This window comes from Vidua chalybeata, chromosome 19 (genome assembly GCF_026979565.1).
Source record: "Vidua chalybeata isolate OUT-0048 chromosome 19, bVidCha1 merged haplotype, whole genome shotgun sequence".
Classification (NCBI taxonomy): domain Eukaryota; kingdom Metazoa; phylum Chordata; class Aves; order Passeriformes; family Viduidae; genus Vidua; species Vidua chalybeata.
In genome coordinates, this window is record NC_071548.1 from 7,024,247 (window position 1) to 7,036,693 (window position 12,447).

The 12,447-nt window shown below is 52.7% G+C and overlaps 1 protein-coding gene across 1 annotated transcript in view; it reads left to right on the plus strand.

Moving 5' to 3' along the window:
- Positions 1-12,447, plus strand: part of RNF213 (ring finger protein 213) — a 43,067-nt gene that overhangs the window by 21,636 nt on the left and 8,984 nt on the right. Inside the window, exons 27-47 of the mRNA XM_053960640.1 lie at positions 73-209; positions 511-606; positions 1,042-1,160; positions 1,689-1,811; positions 2,409-2,491; positions 3,249-3,396; positions 3,676-3,811; positions 4,213-4,401; positions 4,708-4,847; positions 5,265-5,419; positions 5,726-5,938; positions 6,304-6,485; positions 7,188-7,308; positions 7,414-7,514; positions 7,757-7,936; positions 8,265-8,428; positions 8,517-8,619; positions 9,268-9,382; positions 10,897-11,107; positions 11,724-11,914; positions 12,209-12,337. Coding sequence (XP_053816615.1) covers positions 73-209; positions 511-606; positions 1,042-1,160; positions 1,689-1,811; positions 2,409-2,491; positions 3,249-3,396; positions 3,676-3,811; positions 4,213-4,401; positions 4,708-4,847; positions 5,265-5,419; positions 5,726-5,938; positions 6,304-6,485; positions 7,188-7,308; positions 7,414-7,514; positions 7,757-7,936; positions 8,265-8,428; positions 8,517-8,619; positions 9,268-9,382; positions 10,897-11,107; positions 11,724-11,914; positions 12,209-12,337 — 3,036 coding nt within the window. The remainder of the gene's footprint in view (positions 1-72; positions 210-510; positions 607-1,041; positions 1,161-1,688; positions 1,812-2,408; positions 2,492-3,248; positions 3,397-3,675; positions 3,812-4,212; positions 4,402-4,707; positions 4,848-5,264; positions 5,420-5,725; positions 5,939-6,303; positions 6,486-7,187; positions 7,309-7,413; positions 7,515-7,756; positions 7,937-8,264; positions 8,429-8,516; positions 8,620-9,267; positions 9,383-10,896; positions 11,108-11,723; positions 11,915-12,208; positions 12,338-12,447) is intronic.

Here is a 12,447-nt window from a genome sequence, read left to right on the forward strand (position 1 = left end):
CTCGGCGCAGCTCCGCAGCAGGCTGGCAGCCCTGCGAGCACAGGTGCTGCATTGCTGCCCCTCTCTCCCCAGGTCACCACCTTCTCACGGCTGCTCACCAGTGCCGACGCTGCCTGCCTGGAGAGGGAGGTGCAGGGCAAGGCCCAGAGGCCGCAGATCCTGTTCCTGCAGCAGTTTGACACGGAGTACTCCTTCCTGAAGGGCATCCGGTGAGTCTGGGCCGGCGTTTTCCTGCTTGGGATGGGCTGTCAGCTGTGTGGAAGGTGCGTGGGCAGAGTGTTCAGAGTAGGAATATGGAAAAGGGAGGCTGGGCTGGCAGTGGGCTGGCTGTGCCCAAATAAGGGACAAACCTTATCAGCTCCATCATATGAGATGGGTTTTTGGTGTTTTTCTCTCTCCTGCTGCAGCAGCCAAAGCTAGTGTGGAATGCACCAGTGACTGGTTCAGTGGTCTTTAATGTTTGATCTTTATACTCAGTGACTTCTGTTAAATCTCTTTTTCACTCTTCAGGGATTTCCTGGATTCTACTTCAGGAAATAAAGTCCTCATTATTCAGACAGACTTCGAAGATGGCTCTCGGGATGCTCAGCTCATTGCCTCAGCCAAGTGAGTTGGCTTTGGAGTGGTTCAGTTCTGCCTGGCCACTCCTCCCTGTGTTTGGTTATTGGTGCTGTTTGGGGATCTCACACTCAGGAATGTGCAGTCCTTTATTCTGTAGCAGAATGAATCTAAATGCACTGATTGTATTTCAAATAATCCATAACCCAAGTCAGAGTAAGTTAAGCTGAGTGAAATGAGCAGATAATCCCCTTTGAAGTGTGAATATTGGCCACTGGCTGCAGAATTCCTGAAGAGCTGAGGGTCATGGGATAATTCAGGGCACAGCTGGAGGTGGCAGCTCAGCACCACAGCTGGGAGGAAGGAGTGGAAGTCACCTGTGTCTGTTCTGGGAGAGGGAACATGACCTCTCTGAGGAAAGACCCGTGGCCATGGGCCTCTGTGTGCCTTTGCTCTGCCAGCAGCATTTCCTCTTTGCTGCAGGTACACCGTTGTCAACGAGATCAACAAGGTGGACCTGGGGGAAGTCTCTGTCTTTGTTTACTTTATCATGAAGCTTTCCCGGCTGGAAGGGGGAACATCCTACGTGGGATTCCATGGAGGTGGGTGTGCCCATCTGTCCCTTCAGGCAATCATTTCTCTTGCTCGTTGTTCCTTTAAATGCTGAGAAGCTGGACTCGGTGTGTCCTGTGGGTTGTCAGAGCTGCTTCCCTGTCCCACAGGACTGCCCAGGGGATCAGTACCTGGCAGTCCTGGCTGGGAGCACCTTGCCTTGCCTGCTGACAGACAGACAGGTCCCTTCTCCAGTCAGCTGGAGAGCAGCACACAGCCACGAGGGTAACTCAGAGGGTGTGTTGTCCTCCAGGGGCTCTGGAGCAGGTGCTGACATGTCCAGCAAGATTCCTCTGAGGGTCTGAGGGCTTCTGAGAGCCTCAGAACCTTGGACCTGTCAGGCAGGGACATGTGCAGCAGCAGGTTCTGAGGGCATTGTGCTTTCCCCTCCTACAGCAAGAGGTGAGAGTTAGTGACCTCTGAACATAACCCCAGGGGCTGGCAGGTAATCCTGGGGAAGCAGCTCTGGAAGAACAAGCTGCAGGCTGGGAGTGATCCCTGTGGTTCTGTGCCTGTAGGGCTGTGGCAGTCGGTGCACATCGACGACCTTCGCAGATCCAAGGACATGACCTCTGACTTGGCAGCCCTGCAGAACCTCACCATCAGCCAGGTGTTCTCTCAGGATCCAGGTGCAGCCAGAGGTGAGCTGTGTGCTGGGGAGAGGGGGAGCTGTGCTCCCAGACTTGGTACTACAGGAACTGATGCCTGGCACGACGTATCTGATGACTTTCCTGCTCAGCACCTGGTTTTGGGGGGGTCACCACATGGCTCCCAGCTTGTATTTAATTCACTACTACAACTTTAGGTCATTAAGCAAGCTAATTTGGTATTTTTCCCTTTTCTTTTTGACAAAAATGTGGCATTTGCACTACTCATCAGCCTGAGTGTTCTGTCCCAGCACAGGAGGCAGCAGATGCTGCATGGCAGAGACTGTCAAGGATCTTTCTTTCCCCTCAGCTTTTTCTTACTCTTTTTCCTTTCACCACACTGCCTGACAGGAGTCAGGGAGAGCTTAAGGCATTAGCTCAGTGTCACATTTTTCCAGCTCTTGCTGCATGAAGCCTGACAGCCCGAGCAGCTGTGGTTGTGTTTGGGAGGTGAATCTCAGCTACTCATGCAGGTGCTAATGGGTCTCTGACAGATGTTCTGCTGCTCTGGGATGCAGTTGCTAAAACAAACTCTGATCTGAGTGATGCAGGAGTGCACTGCTGCTTTCTAATAAAAATTCTACACCTCAGCTGCAGCTCTGCCTGCCAGTGGAGAAGCACAGCAGGAGGAGATGGAGGTTGGAGCACCAGTGCCAGGAGCAGAGCACCATGAGGTCAGTTCAGAATACATTTGTTTGCCTCTCAGCTGTCACTGTGGCTCTCTGCTCTGTCATCCATGCCTGCAACAGGCCTTTTGTGTCCCCCTTCACCTGAAAGCAATCAGCAGTATTTGCATCATGAGTGTTACTGGTCAGACACAAGTTCCTCCTCCCCACTGCCCAGTCAAAATCAGCTTCACTAAAGAAATAAACCATTCTGAGGACTCTGTAATTCCTTAGTCATTTCATTCTTCTGATTTTTAGAGATCAGCTCTAAGGGTTTCTGTTGCCTTTCTCCCCCTGGAGGTGGGAGCTGTGGTGCTGAGCCTCACCCCAGCTGTGTGCTCTCAGCTGGAGCTGGGCTGGCTGAGGACTTGGCTGTGCTGCAGCCACATTCACAGTGCTTCATGTGCTCCTGGCAGCCTCAGCTGGACTTGCCCAGCACCAGGGACATGGAGCATTTCCCAGGAAGGGCACATTTTCCCTGGTGACGTTGATTATTTCCACTTCTTTCCTCAAACTGCTGAATCTTGCCCCTGCAGGAATCTTAACTCAGCACAAATGCTGTGTCACAGGCCAGTTTGGAAGGGCCACGGAAGCTGCGTCGTGCTCTTGACAGCAAAAGAGCTGAGAATTGCAGCCTGAGCTGAGGGGAGCTGGGATCAGGGATGCCAGGCAGCAGGCCCTTTGGGGGAGCACTGGAACCCTCTCAAGGGAGTGGGCTGGGGACAGGAGGGTCACTCCAGGGGAATGACCTTGTTTTCCTGGGCAGGGTGAGGTCCTGGACACCACGGTGCTGCTGAGGACCTGTGTGCAGAGTGCTGTGGGCATGCTGCAGGACCAGAACGAAGACCTGAGTCGGAGCAGGAGGAGAATTCAGATTCTGCTTGGCTTTTTCTCCAAAGAGGATAAGCTGAAAGGTGTGTGCTGCAGAGAGTGTCCCTGGACATCTGGGGACCCCCAAAACAGTCAGTCAGGTCACTGGGGATCCAGAGGTCCTTGTTGTGGTGCAGACAAGAATGTGTGTCCATGCTCCAGTGTGTGGGTGGATGTGGGGCTTTTCTGCTGTTCAAGTGGTGGCTCTTTGGTTTTTTCCCCACTTGGCCAATTACTGAAACAACTGTCAAATGCTGTGCTTGGTGGCATATTTGGGTCCAAGCTAATAGAAGAGAAAACACAAGTTCCCTGTTGTTTTGTAGCCTCTTTCCTGGAGACAACCAAGGCTCGTCTCTCCAGCCTGTTGAAGAAGCAAGAAGAAAATTCCCTTCACCCAAAAAACTGGGTGCTTCGGGAGGCTTCCAACCTCAGTGCTCTGCAGGAGGCAGGTACCTTCAGGTGAGGACAGCAGCACTGCAGCCTCCCAGGAGGGGTCTGCAAGTGGCACCTGTGCAGCAGAGACAGCAGCTTTGTGTGAGCTGAACATTTGCAGTGTCAGTCTGCACGCTGTGCTGGAAACTCTCTGAAGGCAATTTTAGCCTCTCCTGGGGAAGGGCGAATTAGAGCTGAAGGGGCTGTAGTGGGACAGGGATGCACAAGTGCTTGAGTGGAACAGTGGGATTACAGGTGAGCCAGGAGGGAGAGGAGTGCAGGAGTTTTTCATTGGTGGTATTCTTTCCCATAAAGGCAGCTTTAGGATTCTGTCACATGCAAATGCCAGCAGTTTTTCGGGGCAGGCACCTCCTGTTTTGCTGATGGCTCACATCCCTCTGTGTTTCTCCATCTCTCTCTCCCCAAAGGCACACCCTGTGGAAGCGAGTGCAGAAGGTGGTCACTCCCTTCCTGGCTCTCCTGATCGCTGTCATAGACAGGAATGGCAATCTGGAGCTGCTGGCCAGGCCAGGAGAAAAGTGGGTGACAAAACTGTGGATGTTCATCTTCAGTGACGCCAAATTCCTGAGTGTCCCTCCCAGTGTGGGGAAGAAGAGGTGAGCCTGGGGGAGCAGCAGGAGGGCTGGGCTGGGCTGGGCTGGGCTGGGCTGGGCTGGCAGCACTGGGAGCAGCCCAGTGCTGGCTCTAACCCCCGAGGCAGAGGGATGTTGTTTGTTGGCTGCTCCAGGAGGGCAGCAGGGCACTGCTCACAGTTCAGTCTGTTCTTAAAGTCCTGCAGTTCTCTTCCCTTTCTCTCCCCTCCATCCTAGGGCTCAGTTGCTTTCTGCAGCCTCTGCCTCTGTTGTCTGCACTGTGCTTCCCAGACAAAAGCCCTGTGCATTAATGACCTTTTTACCCCCCAGCCCTCAGCCAGAGATAATCCTGGTGCAGAACAACATGATGGTATCTGCTGATGCTGGGAATAAGATGCCCTTCAGCTGGAGGATAAAGGAGTACCTGGAAGAGATGTGGTTGGAGGCTCAGTACATCCAAAACACTGAAGGTGAGAGCCTGGCTTCAGCATCTCCATCCACTGCCCTTTGAGCTCTGGTTTGTCACTGCTGTGCTGCTCCTGTCACTGGAGTCACCTTGAGTCCCTCTGTGCTCCTGGGTGCCAGCAGAGTTCTGTGCAGGAAGCTTTTCTTTGTGCTTCTCACCATTCCTCTTCCTCACCTGCTCTGTGCCCTTGCATTCAAAGTGCTGTGGAGCAGCCAAGAGTTAATGACAAGGTGAGATTCCAGAAATACGACACGGGTGCTGGGCTGACAAGGCCTGGCCTGAGTCCCTCCTCAGTGCCCTGGATGAGGGGAGTGCTGGATGCATCAGTGATTAATGAGGTGTCAGTGTCTCTAGGATAGATGCTGTGTCAAAGCCAGCTTCCTCCTAACATCCAGCTTTTCTCTGCATCTTCATTTTCCAGGCCATGCTGAGAAGTTTGTGGAATACTTCCAGAAAACTGCCCTGGGAAAATTCATCTCTGCTCTGCCTGAGGGAGAAAGGCAGATGCTCTTCGAGTGCTACATCACAGACTTTATTGTCCTGACCATCGGTGTGTCCTCCCAGAAGGAGCTGCAGGTCAGGGCAGCAAACCCTTTGGATGGGGAGAAGAGTGTGATGCCTGTGAATGTGTCCTTCTGAATCAGTCCTGCCTTGGGGAAAATGCCCCTCTGAGACAGCCCAACAGCAGGGGAACCCCAGAGCAGACCACTGGACACTGGGGTTACTCAGAAAGGCAGCACCTGTATAAATTTACACATTTAAGGCTGTCTTTGTAGGGAAGTGATTCTCATCTTTCAGAGAACTTTGCCAGGATTTCCAGTGCAGAATGAATTATAAAAGTACTTTCTCACCTTTGGTTTTCTCTGTGTCCCACCCCTGCAGTGTCTGCGTGTGGCATTCATGTCCTGCATTGAGGAGTGGATGGCAGAGTCCCCCTGGAGAAAGGAGCTGGTGCCCTCCCTGCCCTGGGTCCACCTGGCACACAACCAGTTCAAGAGCCGCCTGCAGAACTTCTCCAGGATCCTGGCTGTGTACCCCCGTGTCATTGGCTACCTCCTGAACCAGCAAGGCTGCAGAGTTCCACGCTCTGAGATGGTAGAGTCACTCCCTCAGCCCTGCCAGGGAGCTCTGTCTGCACTGAATTAGCTGCTGTTCAGTCTCCTTTGGATTTCAGTGACAGCAGAGGGGGAAGCACAGGCTCGGGTTCCTCAGAATTGGGAATGATCTGCTGTGTTGTTATTGCCACAAGCAGGTTTTAAAATAGTTTGCCCTGCTTTTGCATTAGTTAATAGGACATGCTAATGAGCCAAGCCACAAACATGAGAATTGCAGAGTTTAAGATAATCAAGTAGGACATTATTGAGTAGAAGACGTGCTGTAGCAAAGCAGACTGAGAGCCCCAGGTCCATAAATAATTCTGAAATGCAGCTGTTGTCACCCCTGGCCCTGTGTGTGTGCAGGTTCTGGACGTGCTGGCTGCCATGGTGTGTGCTGAGGAGCTGGAGAATCAGGTGCAGACAGCCTCCCCCGAGCTCTGGCTGCAGAGAGTGAAGACCCTCTATATGCCCATTGAATTCCTGTGCAAAGAGGAGGGTGCCCGGCGCAGGGGCAGCCACTGCCATCAGCTGCTGAGGGAGCTCAAGTAGGTACCAAGCTCTGCTCACAGCCCTGCTCCTTTGCCTGGTGGTGCTCTGGGGCACCGGAGCAGCCTGAAGCTGTTCTGCTGCTGCTTTTCTCAGGCTTTGCAAACCTTTCCAGGTCCCTGCTGGGCTCAATTACATACCAAGCAGAAAGAACCACATTTTTTTTTTCCTCTCATCTCCTGCAGATTCTCTCTCTAAATTTGGTGGTATCATCTGGTGCATTCCATCTGGGTTCAGGGGTTATTTAAAACTCTCCTCAGGCTCCTGTTAACCAGCAGTGTCTCCCCACTTCATCCTCTGTGCATAAGGATTCAAGAGATGGGGAAGTTCACTGCATCTTGTGTTTTGGAAGAAAGCCCAGAGTGCTACCCCAGTTTCTCACAGACCTTGTTTAGTTTATTTGAAGTGAAGAAAGCGTAGCTAATTGTGATTGGTATTTTAAAAATTTTTTGAGATAGAGGTGTGAGAAGGTGTGTGCAGTGGTGCTGGTCCTGCTGCAGTGCTGCCTCCAGGCCAGGCCCTTGAGCCCCCTGGGTGAAGTGCTGGGGTGTTCTGTCCTTGACAAAAATCCCTCCGGAAAGCCAAAGTGCAAAGCAAGTGAGAAGTGCAGGAGAGCTGTGGAGGGCAGCACGAGCAGCAGTGAGCCCCTGGCTGCCCTGGTTGCCATTCCTGCTGTGGTGGCAGCCTGCTGTCCCCCACAGGAGCTGCTGGAGCCGTGTGTTTGCCATGGCACTCTTCGTGGAACACGTCTTGGTGGGCATCCACGCTGTCATGCCGGAATTTGAGGGTTTGGTGAGAAAATACACTTTGCTTCTTGGCAAGGTGAGCAAAGCTGCGATTTCACCTCTTCCCTCTTCTGCTGATCACGGGAATTCTGGTCTCAGGTGTTGCAGCTGAGTCACTGGGCTTTGTCCTTTCCCTCTGCAGTGTTTCCAGCTCGGTTCAGACGTGAAGTCCCATCCAACCTTTGCTGCGGTGCTGACAGTGCTGTGCCAGTGCAAGAACGAGGTCAGCCACAGGCTCTACAGGTACTGACACTGGGACAGGCTGCAGGGGCCAGCAGGGACATTGCCTGCGTTGCCAGCACGCTCCTGGCAGTGCTGCACAGAGTGCAGTGAAAGCCAAGGGAAGAGCAATGACCCTGTTTGGTTCTGCACCCTGAGCTGAGCAGAGAGCCAGCTCTCGGTCTAGCTGCAGCTGAACATCTTGTTCAGGCTTCTGGGGAGGCAGCATGGGGGCAGCTGTGTTCATTGCTGTTTCTGGATTCCAGGCATGGTCTGGATCCGTGTCCCATCTGCCTGGGAGAGCCGAAGGACCCCGTCTGCCTGCCCTGCAACCACGTGTTCTGCCACAAGTGCATCAGCCTGTGGCTGGTGCCAACACAGATGTACTGTCCCTACTGCAGGGTTGTTGTGGAGGATGAGGAGTTAACTGTCTCTGAGGAGCTCAGGTACTCCAGCCACCCTCTCCAAGGTGGGAGTGTTGGGTGGGGAGGCTTTGTGAGGAAATTCTCAACTATGAGGTGGTCAACACGAGCAGAGTGGAGGGTAAACTCTGCTTCATCCCTCTGGAACTGAATAGGTCCTGTCTGCTCTGTTTGAAAAAAGGGGAAAACTGCCTTGGCCTCTGTAAAAACATGCAAATCACAGAATGGTTTGGGTTGGAAGGGACCTTAAGAATGATCTCCTTGGGAAGGTTGAAGAGCATCTCCCTTTGGTGATTTTGCCTGTGCTTGATTCCTGCCTGGTTTAAGAGGTTCTGTGGTTTGCCCCTCCCAGAGCTGCCATAGCAAAGAAGGCCCTGTTCCGGCAGAGGTGCAATAATTTCTTCATTGACATGGTCACCACCATGTGCTTCAAGGACAACGAGCCCCCTGAGCCAGAGGTGATCCAGAGCCTTCTGAATCTGCTGTTTGTTCACAGAAGCCTCGTGAAAGACTCAGGTGAGCTCCCTTCACCCTCACACTGTCTTACAGAGCTGGATCTGTCCTTCTGTCACCTGCCAAACCTGTCCTTCCCTTGTCTCCACAGATCACCCTGCTGTCTACACAAAATTCCTGTCCCCGTTTAATGATGAGGTGGATGAAACTCCCATCATCCGCTCTGTGATGCTGAAGCTGCTCCTGAAGTACAGGTGAGCACAATCAGCTGAGGGAGGTTGGGCCAGGCCAGGTTCAGCTCTGTTCCTCATCAAACCCATCCCATTGTTCTCCTCACCTCCCGGAGTTTCATTGAAGCTCACTTTCACCACAAAATCTTTCTGTAATCCGTGCAACTTGGCTGGCTTGCATGAGGCTTGTGGTGCAGTGTGAGCAGCCTGTGCAAGGTTTACCTGGCTGTCCCTCACTAACCCTGTGCTGAGGGTGGATGCCTGCCTGCTGCAAGGTGCCTGAGTAGTTGCTGTGATCTAGGTCAGCAAAGCAAAACTCCTCGCTCACGGATATTTAATCAGGACTGATCCTGTGTCTGCTCCACACACCTCCCCATTCCCACAGCCCACCCAGCCTCCCTTTGCAGCAGGGCCCCTTCTCAGGTGTGACCACCTCCTGCACCAGATGCCTTTTGCCCTGGAAGTGCTCACTGAGCACTGCTGATGATCAAAGCCTGGCTCATTGCCAAATGTCACCTGCAAAAAGTGGCACAAGGGCTTCTCCATCTTGCAGCTGGATCCAGAGGGACCCCACCTGTCCCACAGCCAGCTCTGGGAGCTGTGCTGTGATTTAGAGCAGGGGCAGTCCTGTCAGCATGGCAGCTGTGTCAGGGGTGTCTCTCTCTTCTGTAGCTTCAATGAGGTGAAAGATGATGTGCAGCGTTACCTGTCCCAGGTGGAGCACAACGAGCTCCTAGAGAAAAATGACAAAAAGGAGCTCTACTTGCTTTTTGTCAACTGCTTGGAGGTAAGAGCTGGGCCATGAAACTCTTGAAGCCAAGAACAGAAATTCTTCTGCAGTTCTAGGTGTGTTTCTTGTGTATGTAACTATTTTTCTAGCTAGAAAGCCCAAAAGGAGTTGATATCAAATCACCTGTGCTGTTGCAGGCCCCCAGCTGGGTAATAATTAGCATTGACTCCATGATTCCAGAAGGCTGATCAATCACTTTATTGTCCTATACTTATTAAGAAAAGAAGTCTACTTATTAAGAAAATAAGAAAAATAATCCTATACTTATTAAGAAAACCATTGCTTTTATAGACAGTTACAATACAGGTGGACCTAATTGGTCCTTTAATTAAAACACCATCACCATTGGCTAATTAAAGAAACCACCCTTTGGTAAACAAATCTCCATAACACATTCCACATGTTCACAACAACAGGTGCAACAAGTGAAGATAAGAAGTGCTTATCATTCTTTTCTCTGATCTTCTCACAGCCTTCCCCAGCACCATGCCTGGGAAAGCTGTGCCCCTCTCTGTGGCCAGAGAGCTGCTGCCACACACCTGGTCAGAACTTGCATGGAATGAGCCTTGCTTTTCAAGGAAAGGCTTGTGTGTCTTTGCAGTGTTACATAAATTCTTTCCCTTGGACAAGTGTCTGGGTGTTAAACCTCAAACTCCAGCACAGGAGTGCAGCAAACAGGGCAGCAGCCCACTGCTGAACTGCCTTCTTGTCACCACAGACCCTTAAATTACTGTGCAGAACTTAAATTATTATGCCTTTTGGATTGTTCCCTTTCCTCCCCTTGCATAACTTTCAACACTTAAGACAACTTGAAACAAATGTGACAGCAGGGGAGAGGTTTTATTACTTACAGTTTTTTTTTTAGGTGACTTTGTAGTTAAAATCACCATTCATGTTCTTGCTAAGGGACAGACAGGTAGATCTTGGAACATGGAATGTGTGTTATTCACACACTGCTCATGGCTCTTGCTCAGCTCCAAGCTTGGGGAGTGTGGGACAGCTGGGGCACGTCCTAAAAATGGTGTTTGGCAGAGGTTTATGGTGAGGGGGCAGTGGCAGTGGGGTGGAGGGCGCAGGGAAGGTTTGGAGGCTCAGGGAAGGTTTGGAGGCTCAGGGAAGGTTTGGAGGCTCAGGGGTGGTTTGCTGTGCTCGTGGCAGGGTGGTTTGGAGGCTCAGGGGTGGTTTGGAGGCTCAGGGGTGGTTTGGAGGCTCAGGGATGGTTTGCTGTGCTCGTGGCAGGGTGGGCTGGAGGCTCAGGGATGGTTTGGAGGCTCAGGGATGGTTTGCTGTGCTCGTGGCAGGGTGGGCTGGAGGCTCAGGGATGGTTTGGAGGCTCAGGGATGGTTTGCTGTGCTCGTGGCAGGGTGGGCTGGAGGCTCAAGGATGGTTTGGAGGCTCAGGGGTGGTTTGGAGGCTCAGGGGTGGTTTGCTGTGCTCGTGGCAGGGTGGGTGCCATGGGGTGGCTGGGTGAGGTGGCTCTGCCACTCACCAGTGCTCTGGCCTCTCTCTAGGATTCCATGTGTGAAAAGTCAGAGGACAGCCTGGGATATGGGCATGGAAACAGCCTGCCTGAGGACAGAGCCTTTCCAGAGAACTACCTCCCAGCCAGCAGCAGAGAGGCTCCCCAGGAAGCCTCTGTGGAGTACCTGCAGGCCGTGGCCGAGGTGCGCCTGTGCCTGAGCAGGGCTGCAGAGCTCATCTTCCACTTGCAGCAGCACACACGTGAGTCTGACTGTTCTGCTGGATGCAGGGCAGGTGGGCTGGACACTGTCAGTGCCCTGTGCTCTGCTAGGACCTGTTCTGGTGCATGGCCAAGGAGGAGAGCAGCAACCCTGTTTTTCCTTGGGGGGCGTCAGTCAGTGTCTGTCCCCTGTACCAGGTGTTACAAGTGCTCTGTAACTGGTAGCAAGGCTGTGCTGGTGACCCCAGTGTAGCTACATGGCAGTTAGCACCTGTGGAAGGAGATTTATTTTATTCTCCTGATGCTAACCATGAGATTTATTTAGAGCCCACTAAATTGAACTTTAAAGCATAAATGCTGCTTGAGACCCGGGACTACTGTAAGGGTTATTGTTTTATATGAATGACAGCTCTGCACAGCTAGAAGGGATTAAGAGTTTATATTGATGAGTTTATATCTTCCCTGTCAGATAAATGAATCATTGTCTGAAATCTGGCTGAGGAGATGCTCCAGACAACACCCAAGGGAGGGCTCTGAAATTCTTCTGTGTAATAACACAGTACCAATAAAGGGACTCGGTGCTACAGCTGGGGCAAAAGTTTTACAAGGTGGGATGTGCTTTTGCCTGTTTGTTTTAACCTCTTTTTTGCCCTGCAGAGCCAGAGAAGATGGAGGAGATGCAGCGTTACCTGAAGAAGGTGGAGAAGTTCTGCAGCCTCGCCAGGAACGACTGGCACCGTGTGTACCTGGTCAGGAGGATTGCCAGCCAGCACGGGATGGAGTTTGCTCAGAACTTGGTCACAGAGCCACGGTTCAGCTGGGTGTTCCCAGAAGAAATTCTGCAACAGGTAGACAAGAGGCATCTCCTGGTGATGGTTCTGGTCCCCTCTTTGCCTTCACTTTGTGCTGCTTTGAGGTGTTCCTAGTGCTGCGTGGCTCCTGGGGGATGGGCCAGAGTGGCAGTGGTTTGGAGGTGGCTTGTCCTGGCTCTCTGGTGAATGGAGCCTCTCCTGGCAGCACCGTGGCTGCTGCCGCTGCTCTGGAGAGCCAGAAATGCCCCAGTGCTCGGGAGGAAGAGGAGATTCTGCCTCCTCCAGCTGGGTGGCTGTCCCCAGTGCTGTGCATGGCTGTTCCCTTGGCAGGTCCAGCACAGCCAGTCCAACCACATCGACCGGTACCTGGTGTGTGGGGAGCGCTACCGAGCCCTGCGCGACGCCGTGGGACAAGCCATGATGGAGGGCACGGCCCAGGGGCTGCTCGAGGCCCAGCAGGTACAGCCCAGTCCTCCCCCAGACCCCTGCTGGGCGTGCATGGCCCCAGCTCTGCTGTGTCCCTGTGGGCAGTGGCTGTTCCCAGCACCTGGCGGCCTTTGCTGGGAGGT